General features: G+C 38.7%; 1 protein-coding gene across 3 annotated transcripts in view; it reads right to left on the bottom strand.

The window, feature by feature from the left end:
• PIEZO2 (piezo type mechanosensitive ion channel component 2) overlaps positions 1-27,680 on the bottom strand; it is a 320,150-nt gene that overhangs the window by 16,342 nt on the left and 276,128 nt on the right. The window contains exons 33-44 of one of the 3 annotated variants that reach the window (XM_064507195.1): positions 27,150-27,248; positions 24,604-24,715; positions 21,691-21,756; positions 18,383-18,549; positions 13,273-13,448; positions 6,635-6,802; positions 4,142-4,534; positions 2,610-2,868; positions 2,050-2,232; positions 1,649-1,901; positions 723-855; positions 111-258 (exon numbers count right to left, since the gene is read on the bottom strand). In XM_064507195.1, coding sequence (XP_064363265.1) covers positions 111-258; positions 723-855; positions 1,649-1,901; positions 2,050-2,232; positions 2,610-2,868; positions 4,142-4,534; positions 6,635-6,802; positions 13,273-13,448; positions 18,383-18,549; positions 21,691-21,756; positions 24,604-24,715; positions 27,150-27,248 — 2,157 coding nt within the window. The remainder of the gene's footprint in view (positions 1-110; positions 259-722; positions 856-1,648; positions 1,902-2,049; positions 2,233-2,609; positions 2,869-4,141; positions 4,535-6,634; positions 6,803-13,272; positions 13,449-18,382; positions 18,550-21,690; positions 21,757-24,603; positions 24,716-27,149; positions 27,249-27,680) is intronic. The other 2 variants (XM_064507196.1, XM_064507197.1) reach the window with 2 other exon arrangements.

Here is a 27,680-nt window from a genome sequence, read left to right as displayed (position 1 = left end):
AGGAAAATACAATAGAGTGACTGAGGGAGGAGGACACTCCGCACAATGCCTAGCAACTACAGCAAAGGTCCCAAACGAGGATTTATGGAGAGATGCTTTATATGACCTACCCCAAAAGCCCAAAATCCAAACACAATGATGATGAAATCCACTGTATCTGCGAGGAACATCAGCACATACACATCAGTCACTGCACTGTAGTCTGGATGAATAAGATTGTAGAAAAACTGTCTGATGGGCACATACACTTGGAGAGCCCTAAAACAACATAGACCACAATGCAGTTTAACAACAGTGTAAATTGCACTGAAGAAAAGAATAGCTGAGTATGATAGTATTAATGTATGTAAAGATACGCTTCTCTGACAGTCTCCACAGAGCTTCACAGCCACCAGTCCCTTGTACTGACTGCTTCTCTAGCACTGTTAGTATTTGTTCAGTCAAAATATACATAGTCAATCACCTCAGTTCACACAGGATGTTTAGCTTTTTATCAGACAGATGAATACCGTTCAGTGCTATTTGAACCCCTGCTGATTGTCTGAAGTTCAGCTGGTGGGAGTTAGAGTGAAATCATACCCATCTAGTGAATAGTACACAGATCCATTCATCCCCTTGAATTAACAGAAATAGTAAATCACAGTCTTTAAAAAGCTATTTTCTGTTTCAATCAGCTATTTGGACCCTCCTCCCAAACGCACATGACTCCTCACATTGCTCACTTTTTAACTGTAAAGGCCTTGGCTTTGATCATTTGTTCTCGAAACTTTTCCATAATAAGCTCTTTCCTAGATTTCTGCCTGATGCTTAACACACTGCTTCCTTTCTGACTGCTGTTTCGTGTACTGGTGCTTCCTGAAATAAAAAAAAAGGAAAGGAAGGAGAAGAGAAGAGAAAGAAAGAAGCTCATTCAAAAACAAAGTTCAGATACAAACACTAGAAAGTAAGCAACCTGGAGACTTCACCCAGTATGTGAATCCAACATTTGAAAGAAACTTGAAGCTTGTAAGAATGAATTCTTACACTTTTTTTCTGGTATGATAAAATCTTGAGAGCATCCAATAAAGGTTTCAAAAACCAAAACTTGATTAATAACTATGAAAAGAGAAGACTAATGATAAAGGCAAATATTTGATTGGTCTGACTCTCTCTTCTGGACTGGTAACATATAAATTCAGGCAAATCTTTCTTTTTTAGAAGGTGAGGAAGGTGTCCAGCATCCCTAATCAAAACTTTTTCTCACTTCAAGTGCCATTGAATGTACCTACGAAACATACATATTCTTTGAATTCCTTCTAGCTGGAAATTATGCTGAACCAGAAATTCGGGATCTGGGCCACACTGAAAGTTCCTTTCCCAGCTTTTAGATACTGTCGTTGTAAAGACATAGTGAATCACAAAGTGTGGCTCTGCATTTGAACTTTAAGAAGTTTTGGAGTTCAAACACAAAGACATTTGAATATATATATATACACATATACACACACACACACACACACACATATACATATCCTATTTCCTCACTGAAGAGCAGCAGCATTCAGTAGTCTCTAGGTTCTCCATAGCAATAGGCACAAGGTCTCAGCAGGATGATCCTATGGGAAATAAGTGATTGTTCTTCAAATCCCAGCAGTGCCACAACATTTACCTCTTTTAGATCTGTGTGAAGAGAAGCTGGACCTGTGTGAAAGCTGTGATCCACTGCTGGAACTCTTCCTCCTGATAGCAGTCTGCTGCTCGGGGAAGTGGACATGGATGGATTCCACTGATGCTGCGAGATTGACAGATTTCAGAGAGCCAGAAGAGTCTCTCCTGCTTCCTGTCAGAGACAGCTCATCATCAGTATCCTCTTTACTACTGGAGTTCTCCCCTTTCTCGTCTTCATCCCATAATCCATGGCACTAGTGGAAAAAAAAGAGGAGAGCATATCAACGTTGTATTTTTTTATTGCTGTATTTCTAGAGGGGGGAAACAAATTTGTTGTGTGGGAATATCACATGAATGACTATAAAAAATTAAACATAAAATAGTTACATGAGCTCAGCTTACCTTTAAAATGGATCTGTGAAAGAATAAAGCAAGGAGCTGAACGAGATCATAGTGCACATAACCTTCTTTCTTCTCAATGCCAATAATATTGGGTGGATGGTAAGGTTTATCTTTTGTGTATTCTACGTATTTATTCCAAGGAAAGAAGCCAAACTGGAAGAAGTACTTGATAACAATGGCCACCTGTCCAGAAATACAACACACCTGGGATATTTTCTAATCATGGCAGATATCATAGCCTCATGCCAGTAAGACGGGAGAAATATGTCTACGTTATCAGTTTTACAACAAGATCAACAAGCATCTTCATTGCTACAGAGGAACAACAGTTCATGTTCCCACAGTAATGTTGCTCATTGCAGTGAAGAAAAACACAAACAAGACCCATCTAAACCATAGAAATGCCTGAGGATTTTGGCAAATATTTATATTAATACGATGCCAAAGGCATCAGTCCTATAGTTCAAATACAGAAAATAGGCCACGCCAACATGCAAAGCTTATAATTTAACTTTTCTTTTCTGCGTTTGGTGAACAGGGTTGCAAAAACAGCAGCATACCTCAGTATAGACAATGGCCGTCATCCAGAAACGTTTGCTTGGCCTAGGAACAGACAGCATGGCCCAAAGGAATATAAGGATGGGAAGCACCAAGGTTATCATGGAGGCAGAGATCATGTGGTTAAGGATGATCACAAAATAGCACACCATTTCAGACCGGGCCACCAGGGTATTGTACAGGGCATAAATAAGAAGCAAGACTCGAGGCTGACCAACATAGAATTTCTCTGATTCCTCTAGTTCTTCATCATGAAACATCCTGTGAGGAGGAGAGTACCACAAATGAAATGAAAATTAAATTCACAAGAATTGCTTTTTAAATAGCTACTATTTTCCCTATAAAATTCTGCTGGAGAGTCTGATAAAAAAGTAGAATGGGATTTGGTATTATGATCAAATAGCCCAATTTTAAGCCCATGAACAAGAGTTTCAAGCAAAATGATTGGAAGCAATGTTTTACTGTTTTTCAGTTTACCCAGCAAAGTTCTGGTGTGGTCCTGCCTGGATTCATATCGGATTTATTAACACAGATGTGAATCTGGAGAAACTCTAGAGGTCCATCAGGACACGTAATGATATGATTAGCATTGCGACATACCATTAGAACGTAATAAATGGCCTTGAGCTTGAGATGTGTACAATCTCCTCTCACCTACCTAAATCAACTAAATAGAACAGGTAGCATAAAGTTATATAATAACTTTCACATACATTCACACGTCTCTTCTTTGCTTTTCATAAGGAGTGTCCCAGTCTAAAAAGAGACACAGTTAAAAAGCCAAAAGGACCATGGACACCCAGAAAAAAAGACATTGGATCTACAAAGTTGGGACTACATAGCCTCTCTGTCTAGCTGCAGTTAGGCTGAAAGATATTTCTGCGGTTTAAGATTTTGTCCTTGCATTCATGGGTGCTCTCCTCCAGTGGAGTAAGGCCAGAAAGCAGAGGAAGGAGAGCAGTGGCACCAACTCCCCTTCAATGGTGGTTCTGCTACTGAGCACATTGGCTGAGGGTCAAATGGAGGACCATCCTATCTGTTATGAGAGTAGGTAGGCAAGGTGGTCTCTCTAGCTAGCTCTTTGCTCCTATGGGTTTTAACAGAAACTCTGCCAAAGGTCAGAGTTTCCCTTATAGTAATCCAAAATAGTTAAAGGAGGAATATTTTCCAAGACAGTCCTGGGAAGAAACTTATTTGAAATCACAGCTGTCTGGAGAAGAGAAACCCTCTCCACATCAGATGTTTAGAAAAACCCTTGACCCATGACAATTACTAACACAGAAACCCGATGCTAACTGGAACAATTAGATACAGTATCTGGGGAGAAAGTGGAGATTCTTTCCCACATGCATTTGAATCATTTTGGAAATCTATAATTAGAGCAACTGCACAGGAAATGAGCTTCTTCCCTTAAACCAAACTTAGCACAAGGTCTTTATCAGAAACCATAGGCTAGTTTTCAGGGAAAAAAAGAAAATCATGGCAAAACTTCACAGACTGGGACCAAAACTTTTTCCCTGTCAAAGGTCCTTACTTGTTCAGAAGCAGCTCACTGGCCGTTAGCTCGTGCGTCAATGGAGGGAGAATCGTATCATTAAGTTTGTCCGTCCGACTGTCATCTGGGCTCACTATCATGAGACTCTTACCAGCTGAGTCATCTTGGGAGCCAAAGGAAAGGTGTTCAAAGCTGACAGCTTTGCTATAGGAAGGTGGGGCTTCTGCATTGCTATCCACAGTGGAATACAAGGGCACATCAGTATCAGGAGTATATGCAGCTCCTTCTGAATCCAGGCTGTAATCTTCCACCTCTTCTTCCTCCTGCCTTGATGCAGAGTGCGCTCCTTCCTCATCATGCTCCCCTTCTACCTCCTCAATGGTTTCTGTTGTCCCCTGACGAGAATAGAGCATGGTGACCTGTGTAGGTTCGCTGTCAGGGACAGGATGAAGAGAGAGTTGAGGCTCATGAGGCTCATCGCTGAGCAAAATTTGTTAATTGTACCTTTGTGTAGACAGTTGAGCAAATCCACTGCATTCCCTGGCCCTTACAGTTCACATTATTTGGTGAAAAACGTATCACCAGAATCTCCTTTTACCCAGATGGACCATCTGGATCCATCTGCCCCAAGTGACTTCCCCATGAACTCACAGTGATTCATTATCTTTTCACACCAGTAAAGTACAAATTAATGCCACCAGCAAATGAAACAGCACCTAACGTTCTGAAAGCAGCTGAAACACTTTGTGACCAGAATTGGAACTTGCTATTACATTTATTTAAAGCATGTTCCATGGTGAACTATAGGGATCCATGCACTTCCTCTTAAAGGTGGTGCTTTTAACAACTACCTTATGGTTTCAAGAAGGTACTGTATACAACTGGAACACCAACTGAACACACACATCAAGTCTGATTCTAAGTCAATAAAAGAACAAGTAAATTGCAAATGTGGAGAAATACCATCCAAATTAAAAAGCTGTCCTAGTAACAGGGTATCTTGCTTACCTTCAGATTGCTTTATGTTCTTCATTATGGTCTTCATTTTTTACCTTATCTGCCTGTTTTCCTTCCATATGTACCTATCTTCTTTTTCAATTGTTCTTATTCACTTCATTCAGTTCTCCATTTGCTCACCTTGCTTACACTCAGCTTTTCACGTCCATTATCATTCTCCCTTCCACTGCTCTGTGTTCTGCAACAGAGTCTCAGCTGATGTAAATCCATGCAGCTTGATGACTCCAGGTGCAAATCTGGACACCATTGTTTTAAAATATTTTCTGGACCTTGCTTTCACCCTTTTCTTCCCTCACAAGTATTTTTTCATATCTCCCCTAGAATGTCACTCTTTCTCTTTTTAGTCTCCATTCCAGCCCCTCACCAGAAGTGAGACAACGGGCATCAACACAGTCTTTTGTCAGCTGCACATTCTTTTATCTCAGCAGAGACAAAATAGATTTCACATAGCTCCACTGAAGTGAATGGGGCCATGTTTTCACCTCAAGAATAACCTTTAAAAGAAAGGTTAGTAGTTGGAAGTACTATCTCCTGCCAAAGTTCAAAATAAAGCTCCATCTCTTTTCCTTGTACACTCTTTCCAAACTTACTGTGGTTAGGTGAGAGTGCTTTATTTCTAGCAGACTTTTAAGAAGAATTTGCAAGAGTATTAGAATTAGAGTGTATGTTTTGATGATTCCTGGTAGCAATCATTCTGGTTACACTGCTCAAGAATGTAAAATCTCATCATGATTAACACCAAAATTTTGTAAAATGCTGTTAATACTGAAAGAGAATGTTCTAATATGCCATAAAATTTTGTATTTATAATACTAGTTGAAACACTGTTTTTATTTCCCAGTGTCATAATACTCCATGGTTTTGACTTGCTAAAATGTGAGTGAATGGCTCTGAACAGTTCTCTCTTTCACTTTATATTTATAATATTCGCTATCTTTTCTTAGCAATTTTCCCTTTCTTAATTTCAACACCTTACAGATTGTAAATCAATGGTAGAGAAATCAAAACATATTTAACAATCTTTCCTATGTGGGGGAAAACAAAAAACTGAAAGCGCAGAGGCAACATTTGCCTTAGTTCCTAAAAATAGAGTCCTATGTCCATATTTAGGATAGCTGATTAGCTGAGAAACTGCATTTCCAGCCTCCAGTCTTAATAAGAACAACTATCAGCTCAGAAACTCTGAAAATCAGACCCTTTTTTAGCTGAATAAATACAGGACTAGAAGCCTGCTTTGAGACAGCCAGGTTAATGTAATGGAAAAACTTTACAAAATACATGAATAAAAGATTTAAAAAAAATCACACAAAAAGAAGTGAAACAGTGAGCGAGTCCTGGTTTATAACCTTGACTTTGAACCTCAGAATCTTGCCATGACAAAGAAGGGAGTAAAGCTTCTGTTAATCATGCAAACCACTCTGTACAACACATATCTGCAAATGCAAATTTATATACACTGCAAAAAGTATAATGGTCAGGGTAAATGAGTGAACAAAGCATGCATGAGTTAAGCACCTTGACACTATACTGCCACTGTCAGCTGATGAGGAGGACATATCCATGCTGTGCATTTTACGAAGCCTAGGTCGGGCGCGCTCACTTGTTTTAGGAACAGAGTCTGGTCCATCTAAATCATCAAGGGTTGACTGCCTTGAGAACAGCATGGTTGCTTCAGTGTAGCAGCTAGCAGCGCAAACAGTTATAAAGACAGTGTTAAAGACAAATGATATTACTATACACATGGTTCAGTAAATGAAGGTGCTCGCCATGCAGCAAAACACTGACACAAAGACAAAGGTTCAGAGAGAAGATAAGGATTTGTTTAGAGTCACCGTGTAAACACATTTCAAGGCACAGATTGCTCCTGGTCATGATCACATAGGGGCTATAAAGGCTAACAGCAATGTCTTCGCTAATCAAAAAGGTATGAAACCACCACCAGGTTTTACCTGCTTTCTGCAGGGCACCAGGTGACATAGGTGAGGAGGTTTTATTTTCTCCATTTTTCCCCTGGAAATTTTGAATTATACAAAAAGGTTTTGGAAACTGACCTCCTCTGTACACATTCTATTTTATTAACGATATATTGTGCTGAACCTTTTTTACAGGTACAGGCCAATTTCCTGGAAGAGCCCTTAAATCTGAATAAGTTCATACTCCACAAATAGAAAAATAGCTGTCAGACATTGGCTAATCCTCTTTCCAAACCAAAGAGCCAAATCGGATATATTACTTAGCCAGGAGATAAATGCCAAATATAACCTGGTCTGCATGGGATGGCTTTTATTTTGTTATTTAGTAGTATGCCCTGACGATTCTTTCCAGAAGATTTCATTTATTTCAATGACAGCTTAAAAATATTTTTCTTTCTATTTCAAAATCTGTAGCACGCACAACTTAAAAGAAAAGACAGATATAATAAACCCTTATCTTCTTTCACTTATCCAAAACAACAGAACACCAGAGACACACACTATACATTGAGCATTTCTGTTACTGGAGAGGAGCAGAAGAATTGGATGAGTTATGAGAAGGAAAGTACATATCTAAATATAAATATATAACATAGCAACAGGAAAAAAGCAAATACATTAATGACATATGGTAGGTAAAAAAACTCTCTCTCTTGTAAAAATCTTTGAAAAACACAGATGCCCATGACATGAGTTGAGGCACCTGGTGTTTTGACACATATTTGTGTATCTCAGATATAATGAGAAAAGAAAGGACCCAAAAGTGCAGGATTTAGACTCTACTTCTCTCCTTTCTTTTAATTCCATCTGTGTAACACCTGAGCATTAGCAGCTGGGGATGTGCTCTCTAGGCCGGCATTATATGTGTCCAAGGACACAGTGAATTGGGAAAGAGGTCAGAAGGGAAGTGCAATAGCATTTTCTGTGTGATTTGGTCTTGCTAGTTTGAAGCGACAAGAAAAATGTGCCGGGATAAAGTGAGAGTCTTGCATTTGTTGCCTTAAGGAAAACAGGGAGGAAAACAGCCACATACATGGAACAAAGTAATAGTTGTTTTTAGGCCTGCTTTCACAGATGGTCTTTTTTGGTCATTGAACAGAAGAAAAGTATCACCAAGATACCAAAGGTATTGTGAAATACTTCTCTTAAAAAACAATACCTTATATTAATGGCAAGAGAGTTCCTGTCTTGTCAGTTCATTTGGCCAAGATCCTTTACAAGCCACTTTATTATTTCTGTGTGTGCACAAAGGCACACAGCCATCCTCTGGACAAAACCTGGAGGACTGTCCACACAGCACGGGGTTTCAATGAAGCAGGGAATGCTGCTTCGTAGAGGGACAGGAGATGCTCCCTGAAGGCCTGATTCGACAGCATGGAAGTTAATGGGAGCACCATGTTGTTGAGTGCAGCAGGCTCCTGAAGGAGGAGTTTTCCTGTTGCACATACACCTATGGAGCATAGGCAGGCTGTCGTACAATCAGTGAGTTGAAATATAGGGAGATGGCAGCAGGTGGACAGTATACAATATTTTTATCTTTCTGTCTGTGGGCTGCAACGCTATCCCCATCTTATTTTGTAACTCAAGCCTAAGTTTATTTCTTTTAAAGAACAACACCTTTTACTAAGGTGTTGAAGCATTTTAAATGCAGGCATTAGTCTTCTCAGAACTTTCCAAGGGCCTTAAGCAGAACAGCTACTGAAATCAAAGTGAAATGTGCTCAATCATATATTTTCAATGGAAAAAACATATTCCAGCTGCCCTCCAAAACAAGGAAGTTCTGACCTGCGAACCAGAAAAGTCAAGGGAAAAACATCTATTATTATCAGTAGATAAAAACATTGGCCCAAATTTAATGCCTGCAATAACTTGGACTATGTAACTCTTTTAAACGAAAGATCAACCATCAGAAGAAGTATTTACAGAGCAGCTGCTCTAGATCTTTGAATGTTTGGAGATGCGTATGAGGTGACACCTGTAGCACAATGTGTGTATTCTAAATGTACTTCTTCAGGGACATGCTGCAGAGCATGGAGGAAATGAGAACACCAATAAAGTGGACAGATTTATATTTGGCAGAGCTGACATTGACTCAGTCATTGACTATCACATAAATTTAACCCAAGTGTATCTTCCTGATGAACTTTTCAAATTGGGTCCCTAGAGAATTTAAAAAGCATTATCTTCTTGAAATCATTGAAAGAATAGATATTTTAAATTTAATGCTCATTAAAAGCCCTAAGCTCAAGTATTTTATATAGAGTTGATCAGATATCCATTTCAAATGGGGAAATATTTAGCAGAGATGTTTTTATCCTCGGTGAGTGGGAAATTTCTTACTTTATGACTTCCTTTCTGCCAAATGAACCTACCCTTTCCAGAGAGTTTATCAGTTAAGGGGTGACTTCTAATTTTTTCTGTTTCTTTCTGTCAACATGCTTGTTACTGACTGGCATTAACTTTATAAACATATTATGATCCTATTTTCAAACAGACCTGGAATCAAACATCTGGCAACAAAGCAGAGAAAGGGGGAAGTAAACTAGTGCAAACTGCCTGAGAAGGGAACTGCCTCTGGACCATGATGAGGAAGGAAACAGTCCATTTACATTCAACCAAATGCACAGAAATTCTGTTTGATTATTTAAACAACTTCATTTGTACTCTGTTTTTTGCTTCATAATGTATCCTGGGGGTCCCTACTATTGAGGCAAGGCTAAATTCCAAGAATTTCTGCATACATAGAAGCACCGGAAAGAGTGTACCACTCAGGATTTGACCTTCATTTTGCTATTCAAGAAAGCAGTCACCACATCTAGTTTTCTGGGGTACAACAGCTGATATCAGCTGTGGCAATTGCTGCTTCTGTGGCTGTTATTTCCCAGCCTGGGACCCCTTCTTTGCCATGTACACTCACAAAGCAGCATGCTGAGCTCCAGTGTTTCTCCTGCACTCCCCACACCTGCAAGCAAGGACCCCAAGTATCACTCATACTCCTAACTCAGACCGAGATCCAGCCCCAGACAGTGCCTCTCCCTCTACCCTTTCTCCTGCCTCCAAAGGAAAAACCTTACTTCTCCAATACTCCCTGACTCAAGCCCTACTCCCTCATTCAGTGAGGGAAGCACAGATAAAAAGTAGCGTCCACAAAGGTCCTGACCCCACCTGTATGCACACTTTTACAGGAGAGGCAGGGGCTCCCACGCTGCAGCCCTATAAAAGCCTACACACAGCCCAAGCTGGGAACTGAAAAGTTATTTATGAAGATATAAAAACCAGTTGAATACAATGAACAATTGAATACCAATGAATTGAATACAAACCAAACTGATATGAAACCTTGGCTATCCTGAAATTTGACTTCAGATCTGTGGCCAACTGGTATTTCATAATCTTAAACCAGGTCCCACAAAGGCAGCCAGTTGGTTTTAATCAGATCCCAATCATGTTACCACAATTCACAAGCTATTTAACCTGACAAGCAGTTCATCATTTAATTGGAAACAAGCAGCAGCAAACTCTCTACCATGCTAGTTCTAAATCTTTTCTGGTGGTGCTCATCACAGAGCTTGTTAAGGAATAGCATCAGTGTCTTCCCTTCTTGTCCCATATGTACTTTACACTTTGCCTTTAGGACACACGAAAGTATTTATACACAAGAGAGATGAAAAAACTGCATTAGGAATACCTCATTACAGCTGTTGCTACTATACAAAAAATAGGACTGAGAATAAATGAGGGCTAAGTCTCCCCTACTAAATGAGAAAATCCCACAAACGATACTCTGCAAAACTTGGAGCTCAGAGCACTGAGGGGATACCTACAGTAATTCCTGTTATGAATACTGAGACTATATGTTGTTATAATGGAATAATTTCTATGCTTCTGTAGCTCTGATTATTTCCAGATATGTCCATCTTAATTACGGGACCTAATATCCACTACAGGATTTTGTGTAGGGCAACCAAAGAAGGATAACCATTGCACTGGTTAGAAACCTCCTACCTCTTCATGAAAGTTTTCCATTGCAAGCCTAGATCCATAGGGATGCTTTAGATTTAATTAGTTCCTTTTATATTTATTGGAAGCCATTACTTTGAAATGTAAAATGCCTTTTGATATTGTTTGGGCAATTCAAAAAATCACTCAATAAACTCATACGAAGTTTAAAACACTACATATTTCTGAAATGGCTCATAAGCACTTTTCTAATCACAGGAAGAGACATGCAAGGGTGCCCTAATGAACAGATGGCATTATCATTCAATCAGCAGGCTGGTTTTTGCTTCCTCTAATTACAGGTTATTATTATTATAGCAGATGTACACAATTTGCAAATACTGTCAGTACCAGAGTATTTAATTATTCATTACCAGAAAGAGAATTTTAGATTAGAGAAATCAGTTGTAATACTACTTTTGCTATTCCTTTGTTAATAGGTCCTGTGACATCTTCTGAGGAAACAGAGATGACAGTAATACATTCAAAACATTTGCTACAGAAGATATAACTTTTTCTGTTGCAAAGCAGCTATACAGAATCACTGAAGTCTGGGTTTGAAAAGAGATTTTAAATTCGTAAGTACACTCAAAGCATGGTGACAAATAGGTTGCTATTCTAAAAAAAGACATCTAGATACCATTTCCACACTAGACATCATTTCATACAGTTTACATACCAAAATTACAAGAATTCTATTTTTTTTAGTAAATTCAATTTGGAATGGGCTTCCATTTGCTTCTACATAAAGTTCTAGATAACACTGTTATAAAATAAATGTTAACTTCTTCTATTTACAGTAAATACAGTGACCAAAAACTATTTAATGAAGACAGGATTGTTATTAGTAAACTTTCTTTAAATGACACTGAACTCCATAGAGTTAAATTCTACCCTCCAGATATGCCTGTTTGACTCCAAGTAAGCTTGCAACAGACTTTGGCTTCATATTTTTCTCATGTAATCTCACTCCAATAAAACTTTGAGACAAAACAGAGAAGTGTTGCATAGCTGGGTAGCTAGCCACAAAGAAAGATTTGCTAAGATTTAGGTGTTTTTACTGGAGTGAGTCTCTCAAAGGCCAGCATACACCCTAGGGAGCAATTTGTGAATATTTTGTTGAAGCATAGTACTCACAGACAGACTGTTACACTTGCTTTTCAATAACATTAGAAAGGAAGACAAGCCTTCATTATTTTCAGTCTGCTAACCTCTACCCATATGTCATTAGTAAAAGCTAAGCATAATTTACTGTACACACCAGCTACTGAATTTGTGGGGAGTATCAAGGATAATATGATACTGCCACACTTCAGAGAAGAACACAAAACAGCAGAAAGCAATGAATTATGAAATAGCTTTTTTTCACAGCCTGCCCTCTTCCCGCTTATGATACTGTCAGACAATTTCTGCAGTCTATTAAGGGTCAAGAGCACCGGGGACATGGTGGGAACAGGGCACCTTTGCAAGGGAAGGAAGTGAATGTGTGTGCCTCTGTGTGTATGAAATGGCAGGCGCATGCAGTAGTTTTGGCAAGGAACTTGATAGCATCCATCTCCAGAAGAGAATGAGGAAGACGGTTTTCCTAAACAAATATGGATATTTGATCCACCTCGTGTAGCTCTGCTGGACTGTAATCATAGTAGTGAGGAAATCAGCAGCAGGCCCTTCAGATGCTCTTTGCCCTGTGTGTATGAGAGGGGAATTTTGTTCTCTCAAATCCAGAGTCTCTATCAATACAAAGTCTTTCTTTTTTGTGTGCAACAGACAAGACTTTATTTTCCAAAGACAAAATATTCATGACGAATGATGGCATCTCCAGACTCCACGCCTGAATTCATAACACAATAGCCCATAAGCATCCTCAGCAGGGCTCTTGTTTTCCATTATTTTTGATAAGATCAGAAGCCCTGTCATTGACTCCTAATTCTAGGAGAAACAGAAAGCAGTGGTGTAGTCATGCAGTGGAAAGGGAGGTAAGTCATCTGCTTATTGTACAATTGAGTATACTCCTGTAGAGGAATAGTGACATATGGGAGAGCTTTCAATACTGAAATGCAATGGATAAATCAAAGGAATGTTCAGCGTTGGTTAGAAAATTAACAAGTACTTAGACATTTTCTAAAATTACATCTACTACATGATTCCTCTATCTTTCACAAAATAAAATTAAATCAATACCTGGAGATACTGTCACGAGAAGCTGCTGAATCTAAACTATCCATTCTTTCAGATGCTTGCAAACCAGAAGCTTGACTAGGATTTTTATCAACTGAATCCAGTCCTGATTCTTTAGAGAGTTTCATCATATGGTTCTGGTAGTACATATGGATGCTCTCCCGAGTTGGAACATTACCCTGTGAAGGAGAGAAGAAGTACATGCTAGCGGCAGAGGTGCATGCTATGAGGAACTGGTTTCTTCAGTCATTCGGCAAGGCACAAATAAGCTTGGAGGGGACTGTGCTCCCCAGTACCTGATAACCTCCCCCTAGTGCCTTTCTAGAGAGCAAGACAGATTCTGACTTATTACCATGGCATAAAATGCTGGGTTTCAGAGCAAAACTGAAGCAATGCAAGTGACTTAAAGTTATGTAGGGTCCACAAACCTGTGTTAGGTGCAGTGCAAAACATTCAGTGTGAAAATGAGGTGCAGGCTGGGCTGGGACCATGACTCAACCTGTACACAGGGCTCCAGCAACTGGTCTTTGAGATAGCTTCACGGAATCTAACAATTGTATTCCTTATTAGGGGCCAGTAGCAGGTATTTAAACAGAAACAAAACACACAGGCCATGTACAAAGTGATCTAGGTTTTCATTAGTGTCTCTGAAATAAGAATTTGTTCATAAAGCATGAAAACAATTGGGAAACTGTGAAAAATACATCAAAGACCTTTGCTATTTACTTGTTCTCTGTGACTTCAAGATCAAGCAAGATCATGAAAGGATGGTTTTATTAACTGTCAGCCCAGGTCTGGGCATGGAATGAAGTCTTCCTGGCTATGATATTGTCATCAGAATGTTAAAGACTTGTAATAAGAATATAACTAAGAATTTTATAGCCTGTTCTAATGCAGAAACACTCGACTCATTCCACCAGTAGTTGCACTGACTTCAGAAGATACACTGAGAGAGAAGATTGCTATTTTTGAACAGTCACTTTTCTGACTTTTAATGAAGCCTTATGCAAGGACTTTTTCCAATTCAAAAAAAAAAAAAAAAAACCCTACTCTAAAATATTGTCTGTATTCCCTTTACTAATATTACTACTTACTAGAATTTCAGCTCTGGATACTGACCCAAATCTAAGATTTTCAAAATCTGAAGTTTTGTCAAAAAAAAATTGTGAGCAAAGTCTGAACCTTGGGCTTTTAATAAGGTTTGTTTGTATACAAAATGTGCTGCTTCTGCAGCAAAGTTTTAAATGTTTAGGCCATTATGCTTTTGAAACTATGGCACCCACTGCATTCTAGCTGAGTTGCAGGCCTAGGATAAAGGAGAAAAGCTGTGACAGCAAAGTGCCCCACAACTGATGGAGCAAGGACTCAATTTCATGTTCTTCTGTAGCTGGAAGAGGGACAAAGAGAACTTCACACATCAGATTATTTGTCCCTGACTCCCTTCTGGACAAAAAAAAACCCTACGTCACCACAATAGCTGCAGTGAGAGCCTCCTTTCTGGAGCAGCAATTACAGGCACAGGGCTGCTACATAGACTTGGAAATGCTGGGGAGGAATTGGTGATTCCCATGTTCATCAGTGCCTATATTTTATAGAAGAGGAAGGAAATATCCTGGAAGCAAAATTTAAGTTGCTATCTTTAAAGCTAATGATCTGGGGACATTCTTAGAAGGGTCCCCAGTACCAGAAGATTTAGGATTGAAGCAGCCCATAAAAGCCTATACAAGGAAGGATGGGCTCTACTGTAATCAAAATAGCATTAAGCTACTAGTACATAAAAGTGAAGGGGAAAAAAAAAACTGTTGCAAAGAAAGGATAGGAAAAGCTCGATAATGTTCAGGTGAGAAGTAGAGAAGAACAATCAAAATAAGGTCCCAAATAAATAAGGACTATTAAATAGGCAGTTAGTCTGGCTCCTACTAAATGTTAAAACTCTGAAAACTAAGGAGTGGTGAGTGAGAATCAGGTGCTTTTAGGCGAGGATGCTGAAATAGCAGGGACTACTGAGATGTGAGGTAAAAAGAAGCATTGCTGTGATGATCTACTATCACAGTATAAATTCTATAGAAATGATGGAATGGAAATAACTTGGCAAATAGGTGATACAGATCTAAAAGTATAAAGCCAAACAAGTTAAACAAGTTAATCATATCAAGATTACCACAGAATCTCTGTGGATGGAATTGACTCAATTAATATAGCAAAAGTATAGTATGAAGGCTGGATTTTTGACCATCAAACCAGGATTGCACTAGTGCCTGTGAAATGTTACAGAAAATTACAGAAGGTGCCATCAGAATAATAATGTACAATAACTCAAATTAATTTTCAAATGTACTCATGTAGAGTAGATAAATGTCATGGAAAAGCCTGTGTATACACACACAAACACACACACACAAACACACACACACACACACACACAGAGGTCATCCTGATGGCAAAGACCAGGAGGAAGAAGCAAGAAAACATCCTTCAAGAAGTGGAAGTCATGAGAAAAAAGCAGAAACAAGAAAGAACTTTCTAAAGTTAAATTTAAAACCACAGGAAATGAGACCAAAAAAGATGCTGAGGAATAACTTGCTAAATTCAAAAAAGCAGATAACACAAATATTTTCAAGTATATCATAAAAATTAGCTGCCAGAAAGCCAGGGTATCAACAGTTGATCAAGGTGTAAAGAGGCGTAACTCTTCGGGGAGTTAAGGCAGCAGGAGAAAAAAATGACTGAATTTTTTTGCATCTGTGTTCAGTACACAGAGTCACTGACATTCCCAATGGAGTGACTTGAATCTCATGGAACAACTGGAGTAATTATTTTATTAAAGACAGGTTTGAGGGATTCTTTCAAACTGAAGTGTTGATAGACAATGTTTTAGAAAAAGACAATACATTGAACACTGGCTGGCCACTGCTTGCCAAAGAGCTCTCCAGGGACCGATGCATGAAATAGCCCAAGTGCAAGATGAAGAGAAGGTGACACTAGTCCTTAAACATGGCTTCAGAAGTGATCCTGAGAAATTAGTGACCCTTATAAGAAATTAAGCTGCCATGAAATAAAGGGGACTATATCTCATATACTTATCCTTCTTTAAAAAACAGGAAACAAAGTGCACAAATAAGTGGTATGTCTTTACAAAGGAGGAAGGTCATCAACTGGTTTCCCCATGGAGTTTTATTGTCTAGCAAATTCATAAATAATCTGGGTAAGGAGGAAAATAGCAAGGTGATAAAGTTTGCAGTTGAAAAAAAAACTATCTTGGATAGTCAAAGCTAAGCTTAGTTGAAGCACTGCTAAAGAACTTCATAAAACTAAATTACTTGGTAAAAAATCACAAATGAAAATTCTGTGCCAACAAGTGCAAAGATATGCAATGGGGAAAAAAATGTAAAATTTATATACACAATGACAGGCTTTTTGAAAAGTCTTGGAATCAGAAGGATACCAGCCTGAAATCTCAGTCACTAATATTCACTAAAAATTAAAGAACCTTAACTCTTAGGTCGTACTAAGAAAGCAAAAGAAAACACATCATACACCTGTATAAAATTGTGCTTCACTCACACCTTGAAAACAGTATGTAGTTCTGGTCACCCAGTCTCAATAAGGCCGTATTAAATCTGGAAATGGTATGAAGCATGAGAATAAAGATGATCAGAAGCAGGAATGGATTCTGTGTATAGAGAGGCTAAACAGAGTAGGACTTTTTAACTTGGAAGAGAAAGACTGAGAGGACTCCATGCAGATTTATATAATCAGGAATAGTAGAGGGAAAGTTATCTACAGATCTTTGATCTACAGGGTCTACAGGAGACCCAAAAAATGATCAGGAAGCAAATGTAAAATGAGGAAGTACTTTTCCACACAATATGGAATTACACTATGGAATTCATTGCCACAGGATCTTCTGTAAGGCAACATTAAAAATGGATTAAAAAGGGATTAGATAAATTCCCTGAGTACAGATTCCTTGGTACTATTAACCATGATGGTCCAGCTGGAATTTGCAGTTTGCGGTGCCCTAAGCTATTCATTGCCACAAGCTAGGAAGTATTCCAAACAAGGATTTACTGTCAATGCCGTATTTCTTTTGCTCTCTCTCTTTTTTTTTCTTTCTTTCTTTCTTTTTTTTTTTTTTTTTTTTTTTTGAGGCATCCACTTTCTACTGGACACTTAGGGGAAGATAATAGAAAATAAACACTAATATTGAAGTAACCCTCTCTTTCTAGCTGTGTGACTCATGGCCGTACTGGGTACACATTCTCTCCTGATCAGAAAAGACTATTTTCAGAATCTCCTGGGGTCACATGCAACCTGCTTATTGTTCCTAGGTGGCCTGAGAGTATGGTGCTTTATAAGGTAAAGATTACTAATGAACTGTTGACTTTTTCAACCTATTTATCTCTGAAAGAGTCTGCTGATTTTAGCAAAAAATGAAAAGAACCAAAAATGAGGCTTTTATGCCAAGTTTACAAAAATAGCTGGGTAGCTAGTGACATATGTAAATATACCTGTAAGAGTTTTATACAACTTGGAGGTATTACCTACTTGAGACACTTTTTAAGATCCAAACACATTTCCACTTACACTATCAACATTAATTTTGATAATAAGGGGTTCTACTAATATATCCCTGGTTTGGGGGGACCACACAGCTTCAGTGTAAGTAGAAGAAAATTCTGCCTGTACATCTTCAGCCATTTCCATAGCAAGCTGCTCTTCAAAAAGGCTGAAATACTCAGACTGAGGTGATTTTTGAGGTGCTTAAAATGCCATACCTTCTCCTCTCTATTTGAATCTATTGCATCCCCTCAAAACTGCAATTTATTGCAGGAGTCTTTCGGCTAAATCCTCATGATCAGCCGCTCAAAGAAATATTTTTCAATCATCTGTTTTAGCTGCAAGTAATTAATCACATAATTTATTATTTAAATATTTAGAAATCAACAGGTAGAAGACGAGTCCAGACTTATTTTTAAAATGGGTATATAAGTGAAATTTTTATAATTTTTTTCCTTAGCACAGTGCCTCCAGCTGATCTCAAAAGACAATCCTTTCATTTTTTGCTGGGCTGGAAATGGCATTAGCAGAAGAAAAAGACCAAAGGCATTACCTTCTTAATTTCCCTGGTCAGCATACAGCGCTCGATTCTTAGCACAGTAGAGATATCAATGTGTTCTCTTGAGATGGAATTAAGCCAAGCTGTAAAACTGTCTAGTGTTGCCAGGAAAAGGACCCAAGTGAACTTCAAAATATTAAATATCCTCTTGATGATGTTATCTAGGGGAGAGGAAAAGCAAGAGAGTTAATGGATGTAAATGTCTTTCATTGTATTTCTACTTGGAGTTAGTTTCATTTTTCCTTTATTGTCTAATAATAATCCAGGCTGCAAGACCCTGTCATGGTAAGGAACATCTGAAGATGGCTGGAGGTCTTTTGGCTGTCTGGGCCATTTTCCTGCCTGTATGTCTAGGCTTATCATCTGGAATCCCTTTCCCACCCTGTAACTCTCTGATCCTGCCATCATCAGTCATATAAACAGTCCTTCATTTTAGAGAGATGCCGTATGCATAGGTCTGTGAAATGAAACCCCAAAATTTGGCCATCTCCTGAGAGCTACTCAACATCCCCAGCTCCAGGGCTCTCAGTGGCTGCTTAGCCAGTGTGCAGAGCTGGCTCCTTACCTGTCTACTCCCTGGTGTGCTTTTTGCTGCACGTGGAGTTCGCCATTTGTGCTTGAACCTTGCCTAGTTTAGTTTGAAAGTCTAACCTGCCTAAATAGCCTTTCGAGTCTCACCCAGTTTTCCAAACACCTAAACACACCTCTTTGTATTTGCCGTTTCCAAAGCCTCAGTTTTATGAACATTGTCTTTTTTAGATAGGCTGCACTGTGTTATCAGCCATCTCAGATCAACTAGCAGAAATCATATAAATCATTTATAAACCACTCCCTTTCAGCATTTTGCCAAAACAGTGCACTTTCCAACGGATTTAAACCAGCAACCATAGCTTTATTTTGCTCAGTGCAGGGAACACCAGTTATTTTCTCATTTCAGCAGTTCCTGTAGCATTAGCAACTGTATATCTCACCCAAAAAGGCATCATTTTCAGCCTATTTTTCTTACACTCCCAAACACATCCACCATACAACAGTTGTTATATACTGTTATATAAATACTAACAATTTTCTTTCCAACTATGAGCCAGCTGTTTGTGAGGTTCCAAATTCCAGAGCACTAGGTATAAAGACCTAATTTTGGAGTAACCAGGCTAAAAGATAACAAAAAACTGCAAAAAACTGCCATGCAGAGACAAAATGTCTGAAGCAGATACTAAGGAGCCAACCTATGTGCTAAAGCATGCCAATGATTTTAACGACCTCACTTCTTAGCTGCACCACAAGATGTCACCCAACACTCTGCGGAGTGCACACTGGCTCTTTATAAAGGGTACAAAAGTGAAGCTATAATAAAGCAAAAGATTTTCTACAGGGGAACATGCATGTGTCTCTGTGCGCATAGAGCAGATTGCATGCACATATGTGTAGAAAGAAACTAAGTAAAAAACCCACTGGTGGTACAATCCTGTAAAGTGGATGGTGAAATAACAGGATCTTTTGCCTGAGCAATCTCACAGAACCAGTCCGGTATTTTTGAATATAAGAGCCTTTAGTCCCCTACACTTGGCCACATCATTATTTCAATTATACTCTGCAATTTTTTCAGGCCTTTTCTATATCATATAGAATTGGAGAGATGTTATGATTTAGCTACTTAAATTTTATGCATGCATACTTTAGGTCTTGAAGCTAAGAAAATCTTGCCACTGCAAGTTAAAGGTAAAGCCTTTTCTACTCCTAGGAGCATTCATTTCCTTTGAATTCCAGATGTAATACTATGAATAGGTTTAAAGAAAATGTAGCATTCATACATAGAAATATACAACATATAAATGTCCTTTTTTAAACACGCACACACACACACACTTCCTTTATGGCATATTATTTGTGTTATTAACTTTAGGAGAATGACAGCTCTCACGTTAAAATTATCTTTATCATCGACCACCACTGGTATGCCATGGCTTCACCATAGTGCTTTGCCAAGCACTTCCAGTCTAATCTGAAAGGCCATTTTTTCTCTGGGTTGGAGGTGATTTAGTATACATTTTTAATGATGCTGTAGCTGTTCTGATAGATTTGCTTTTCTCTAAAACTTTTTAAAAATAATCTTCTGGGCATCGATTACATCTAAACTTCTTCAAAAAGGGAAGCAAATATTTATTTTTGCAAAAGACTGTTATTCTTAAAGGGTCAAATAATGAGAAAGAACAGCTGCTTCTCTACCTGAGAGTGTGAGACAGGATTTGATCCAAGGTTAATAATGATACTAATGCTTCATAACAGTTACTGTCTAATTTTTCCAACCATCTTTTTAAATGAATTTTATCCAGGCATGGGCATTTCAACTAAAACAAAAAGCACCTTAAATGACTAGTTCCAATCTAAATTAATTATAATCTTCCTTCCCTTTCCTAACTCCTGTGTAGCACCAATTCTATTTCCTGAGTGACACGTTTGAGTGATTCATTTTAGTGTTTTAACAGAGGTGGCTACATCACAAGAAAGTGATATATAAAAAAGGCCACAAAACTCCACCAGCAAGACTGGTAGTGATGCAACTGATTTCTTTGAGAATGCTGCCCTTGTGAGAAAGTAATGACATTTCTCACATTCTCTTAATCTCTCCTACCCTGTGGGTCACTCAGGGATACAATTATAACTGGAATTCAAATTGTGGGATCCAATTTTAAATAAAGTAGAAAAACAGCTTTTGAAGATGAGGTCTCACTCAAGGTACAGCCTGACCAAGACTAATTTAAGAGAAGAGTCTATTTTCTCCTTTTGCTCTGGTGAGAAACAAAGGTCCAAGTGTACTGTGGGAGTTGGGATCCATTGAACCTCTGTATAGCAAAGCTTTCTGTTAGAAAACAGGGCAAGATACTGCAAACTGCCAGCATTTCTTATGTGCAGAACAACCTCCAGTCTGATTATGAATGAGAATGGGTAAGTTTTATAAAATGTCATTTTTAGAGGAGCTATTTGCCACCTTGTTGAAGTGGCCAGTACTGGACAAAAGCATTATCTTAAGCTTGCTAAAACACGCTTGCTAAAACACACTGAAAAAATGCAAAGTCTTTGTGCTGATAATAAAATTTCACACCATCAAAATCAATGGAGATTTTAACACTGGCCTGAATGGAATCTGGACCGGAAGCTAAGCTTAGGTATATGTTATTAGATAATTAAAATATATATCAAGTGATCACATTTGAGCCTGCAGGTGTTTGTGATAGCACTGCTTACCCTACCAGTCACAACTGCACTGTAACAGCAGAGTAACCTTCTTCCTGCCTGCATACCTGGCCCATCAGATTTCTTCTTGACAGGTTCCTCTTCACTGTCTTCACAGTCCCCGTCAGCAGCACCTATTGCAAACAATGAGTGAAGCACAAACACAGTCATAAATCCCAATCAAGCTCGAAAATACTACAGTTACTAAGCAGAAGTGATTAGTTCCTCACCCACCACCATAATAGAAAGTAGGTTTCCATTTTAACGGATCTAAGTGATGGGGCAACCCTATCAACAAAGTTAGACAAAGTCCATGAACAATCTCCCCTCTCTTGTAATTTACAGTGCCATTTTCTTATTAGATACCCCACTGAGCAAGATCATCTGCTGGTGTAAGCTGATGCAATTTTTCAGTTACATTGCTTCTACCCTCAAAAACTTCTCTTTCTTTCCACTAACTCACACTAGAGTTCACATCTTCAGCTTCCACAAAAGGCAGCCTGTTCAAGCCTCTGATCTTCTCCTGCCTGTAGCTCATATAATCCAAGTGTATCGAGTAGGAATCCAAGGCTGAAATAGAGCAACTACCATGTGCTTTTATTTAGGCTTATAATAGAAGTAATGTAGAGTCACAGACATTACTGAAGGACAACCAAATAACTCTCTCTCTATCTAATATACTAAAATTACAGCTTCAGCTTCAGTGGCAGCAGTCAGATTATAAAGTTTCCTCTTTTTCAAAGGAGAACATGCCAAATAAATAGAGGAAAAGTCTAGCTGATTCTGCCTGAATGCCTCCCTTCCCCCCCAAATCTGTATTAACCAGAAAAACTTCTGAATTGCTATTTTCTTTTTTTTTTTTAAAGGAGCAAAAAATCAAGAGCTGTGAATCATGCATAAACTATTTTTTTCAGAGGCCTGAATGATTTTATAGTACCAGTAAAAAAAATCAACACTTGCGTGTTTTTCTTTTGCTACATACTGAATTCATTATGAATTTAGCTGGCCCTGAATATTTGGGTACCTCCTTGAGGAGCATAGCATGAAAACTGAAAAACATTTCTTGATCTGCGGGATAGATAAGCAGACAGTGAGGACTGAGAATTGGCTGAAAGGCAGAGCTGAGAGGGTTGTGCTTAGTTGCACGAAGTCTAGTTGGAGGTAGCAGTGTCCCCCAGAGGAAAGTACTGGGTCCAGTCTTGTTCAACTTATTCATCAGTGACCTGGATGAAGGCACAGAATGCACCCTCACCAAGTTTGCTGATGATACAATACTGGGAGGAGGGCTGTGCTGCCATTCAGAGGAACCTTGACAGACTGGAGAGATGGGCAGAGAGGAATCTCATGAAGTTCAGTAAAGGGAAGTGCAGAGTCTTTCACATAGGAAGGAAAAACCCCATGCCGCAGGACAGGCTGGGAGCTGACCTGCTGCAGAGCAGCTCTGTGCAGAAGAACCTCTTGAGTCCAAGAGCGAGTGCTGGTGGACAACAAGGCGGCCATGAGCCAGCAATGCGCACTTGTGACCAAGAAGGCCAATGGAATCCTGGGCTGCCTGAGGAAGAGTATTGCCAGCAGGTCGAGGGAGGTAATCCTCCCCCTCTACTCAGCCCTCGTGAGGCCGCATCTGGAGGACTGTGTCCAGTTCTGGGCTCTCCAACACAAGGGAGACATGGAGCACCTGGAGTGAGTCGAGCAGAGGGCTACAAAGATGATTAAAGGGCTGGAGCATCTCTCATATGAGGAGACTGAGAGAGCTGGAACTGTTTAGCTTGGAGAACAGAAGACAGAGCAGGGATCTTATCACTGTGTATAAGTGTCTGAAGGGAAGGTGTCAAGAGGATGGGGCCAGACTCTTCTCAGTGGTGCCCAGTGGTAGGACAAGAAGCAATGAGCACAAACTGAAACACAGGAAGCTCCGTCTGAACATGAGGAAAAACTTCTTTACTGTGAGGGTGATCAAGCACTGGCCCAGAGAGGTTGTGGAGTCTCCTTCCTTGGAGATATTCAAAAATTGTCTGGACACAATCCTGGGCAACATGCTCTAGGTGACCCTGCTTGAGCAGGGGGATTGGACTAGATGATCTCCAGAGGTCCCTTCCAACCTCAACCATTCTGTGATTCTGTGATACCCTTCTCCATGTGCCAACACAAACTTTTTGGGGGAACAATACATGAAATGTGGCAAAAAGAATGTGATTATTTCACTGAATCTTTATTACGGCTTCGCTTGAAATACAGCTCTTCAGGAACTTCCTAGTGAAACCATTTTTCAGTAGAAAATATGTCTGTCAAATTCAAAACTTTCTCTGGGAATACACATGAATTTATGATCAAAATGAGAGACTTTCAACAACTCCAAAAAATCCAGAGAGTAAATTACTCTTTTTTCATGAGGTGAGGGAGTGAAAGGCTAATGTCCTTGCTCTGTCTGATTCAGATCAAGCACTTGATGTTTATGCTCCCATATTCTGGGGAAATGCCATTAAGTACCACACTACTGGCTCTACAGGGTTATGGCTTTACAGGGTTATGGCTTTCTCTTGCATTTACTCCTCTCTTGCATTTACTCCTCCTACCAGAGGCAAATGTTTTCATATAGCTGATGTTTTCGAGTACTGTTGAGCCTACCTATTTGTCAAAAGCTCTGGGCAAAAATCTGGCAACTCCATGGAATCACGTATCTCTCTTCCCTCTTCTCTTTTATCTCTTCTGACGTGTATTGCATAGAATGAAAGCACATAGCTATGACTGGCTTTGTCACAGGCCAGTGAAGGGAGTGAGAGTCAAAGGTAAACTCATTTCTGCGTTAAGTAACTGCTACAGATGGATAAAGGGTCATTTCAGCAGAAAGTTCTTTTCCAACTCCCGAGCAGAGCTGAGAGTATTTTCTCTCTGATACTCAGCTGCCTTTCACTACCAGAAACAACAGGCAGTCAACTGAACGTGTGTGTACCTTTTTTAAAATGCAGAAGTGTACGTACCATCCCCAGATCCTTTTCGCCTTCGCTTGTCTTCTTTCCCAAACCTTTTCTTCTCTTTGCGCCTCTGTCGTAGTGCAGTTTTAGGATCAGTAATCCAGGCCTGATAAACAAACTAGAAGGAACAAATTCATTTATTTCAAGGTTCTTCATGTTTTGAGAGTAAGCCATAAAATAAACCACAAACAGGACTATACAATTTGAGTAAACACATATTCAGATCTGCAGGGGTAAGCAAATATTTTGAATCTCAAATCAAACACCTCCCCTGCAGATCTGCTGAGTTTTCATATGCTATTTTTGCTAGCATAAAACCAAATGTGAAAACACATGTGGGCAAACCAAGTTTCATTAGAACCCACAAAAATTCATGCTCTGAACTTTGGGAATTAATACCCTGTTGTATATATATGCTACTTCACCTGAATCTCTCCATTTAATTTATATTTCTACTTTATCATTTTACAGGCCAGATGCAGAGCAATGGAAACTTTAAGAGAAAGCGTTGTAATCAACTAAAACATCATAAGATGTGGTAATATCCCAACGCAGGTATTTGTTTTTGTAGATTTCTTATACTTCAGGTGATTTTTTTCCCCCTCTGCAGACCTCAGTGGAACATTTACAGATTTGCTAATCTATGCACAGCCCCAGACCTGGCAGCCAGGAACTCCTCAGATTTCATCCTGATTTTGACAATGGCTTCCTCTGTTGCTTCAGGTAGCTTCTGCTACTGTTTTTCATTTGTAGAATAAAGACAGTAATACTTACCTATATCAAGGGGATTTAATGCGGCTAAATCCTGCTCATAGCACTCACTCAGATCAACAGTATGTTGATCTGTGTGACTACCTTAAGCAAGGAACTGGTCCAAAATATTTATAAATGCTACAGCAGTGAAAAGTATTACTAACACAAAGTAACTGGTTGAATAGCTCTGCTAAAGCTGTGAGGGAAGGTTACAGATAAAAGCAATAATACTTCTGTATTTTTTTTTCCCATACAACATAAAATGTGAGTAACAGAAACTGAAATGACTGAATTTTCTCCAAGACTATTTGAGACAAAATATATGCTTTTGTTCCTTTTATGCTTTTCCTTCAAAAATTAAAATAATTTTTGACTGGCATTGCATTGTTTTCTATTTCTAACCAACGCACTGTTGACAGAGACTGCTGAGAGGAGTACAAAAATTCATGCATGATGGTAAAAATAAAGCACACTAATAAAATAGCTCTTTAATTCACAAGAAAAACATGCACATAATGGCAGAAACACATGTGTATCTCAGCAAAGCTGGAACTGTCCCTTACAGGAGAGAACAGCAAATTTTTATTTGTCTTATTTGTATTTTTTTAATTTGTGTACATAAATTGCTTTGGAACAGTAAAAGCATTTTTTTTAAACAGTAAAACTGACTTTTACTGAATTTAATAAGACAAAAACACTTAGTTCTGATTTGTGACTGTAAGCGATAGTGGAGAGGAAATCATTTTGTTACCATTGATAAGATCTTCCAAATCTCTCAGGGTCTGTACACTTATTTATTTTTGTATGTCTGATTTGTCCAAAACAAGTACCACATGACAAAATGTGGGGGATCAGAGGCACTAGTTTCTCTTTATTTTTTAATAGGTGTTTGCTAATGAAGGTGATCTCAGGAAATTGTAATAGTTAACTGAACTAATACCATGTTTCTTACCAAAAGTTAGATACTGTCAATACCCACTACTGACCAGTTAGCTGAGAAGCTGTATACTAGCCACAGTCACAGTGTGAATAAAGACATCGGAGATAAAAGGCAGATGTGGAAGAGGGTAGAAGGTTAGAATGAAAAAAGGGCATTTGATTATTAAATTTAATATAACTCTACTTACGTTAAACTGAGGGATATTTTAAGTGCTGCCTGGCTGCTTACATATGTATTGCTTTAGCTTTTTAACACTGGACAAATTTTAACATTCAGTATCTGTTAGGCTTCGGAGTTGGTGTGCCCAATCTGTAATACTCACTCCTGATGAATACCATGTTACATATATAGAGTGTAAAGTCATAAACACTGCTCAAAGGTGAGAAATGCTAAATGTATTTGAGGAAAACAAAAGAAAATGTTGGAGATGCACAAATCTCTCTGATGATGATGAAGGCCAGAAAAGTAAAGAGCTAAAAAAAGGATTTTAGAAGGGAACGTGTATTTTACTAGGTTATTCAAATATTTTACCAGCTTTCTGAGAGTAACTACCACAGTGTCCATAGGAAACATGCAACCTGAGGTGACCATCTTGCACAGCATAATCAGAAGAAAAATCAGACTTTGGGTCTGCATTTTCTCTCTGGGGATGCACTTAAGAGAAGATGGACAGCTTTTTTTGCGTCTTTGCCACTCCAAAAGTATGAAATGTATTATATTTACTAGGAATGAAGCTTTGTTTGTCATTATTTTTTGTATCATTCATATAAGAGGAAAATGCAGACAAGGACAGAAGTATGCATTACACCAGGATCTATGGGATGGGTAACATACTGAGCACTTGCAAAATGGCAAATACCTTTGCTGCTCTGATTAAATACTGAAGAATAGTTTTGGGCAGTTTAATGATAGACTTTGGCAAGGCTAAAATGGCTGAAGCAAATTTCCCAATAGCTCTCTATAAAAAAGGACAAAGCAAGAGAAATTAGTAGAAAGCACGAAAATATTAATAAAAAAGTATCTACTGCATGATTATATCTAGATATTAAGAAAGAATTTACATTCATTGACTACAATATGAAAAAGAATCATGTGTGATGTCCACAATAACATTTTAAAGAGATGATTCTTAACTGCCTGCATTATCTAATAAATACAATCTTCACGTTAAAGAACACATTATCTCCAGTCCAATAAATGTAAACACTTAGAGTGGTAATTCCAATAAAGATATCACGGTGATCTCTTGAGGTGACTGTTACAGACAATTTACACGAAAAGAAAAATCAGCAACTAGAAATAATTCCTTAGCAGGCTCTACAACAAACAGATTCACTTTCCTAATATTCCTATTAAGTCTGTGTGCATGGTGACAGAATGTATATAAAGT

The sequence above is a fragment of the Dromaius novaehollandiae genome, chromosome 2 (assembly GCF_036370855.1).
Source record: "Dromaius novaehollandiae isolate bDroNov1 chromosome 2, bDroNov1.hap1, whole genome shotgun sequence".
NCBI lineage: Eukaryota > Metazoa > Chordata > Aves > Casuariiformes > Dromaiidae > Dromaius > Dromaius novaehollandiae.
Note: the sequence above shows the minus strand (reverse complement) of the source record. Positions and strands in the feature narration are given on the sequence as shown.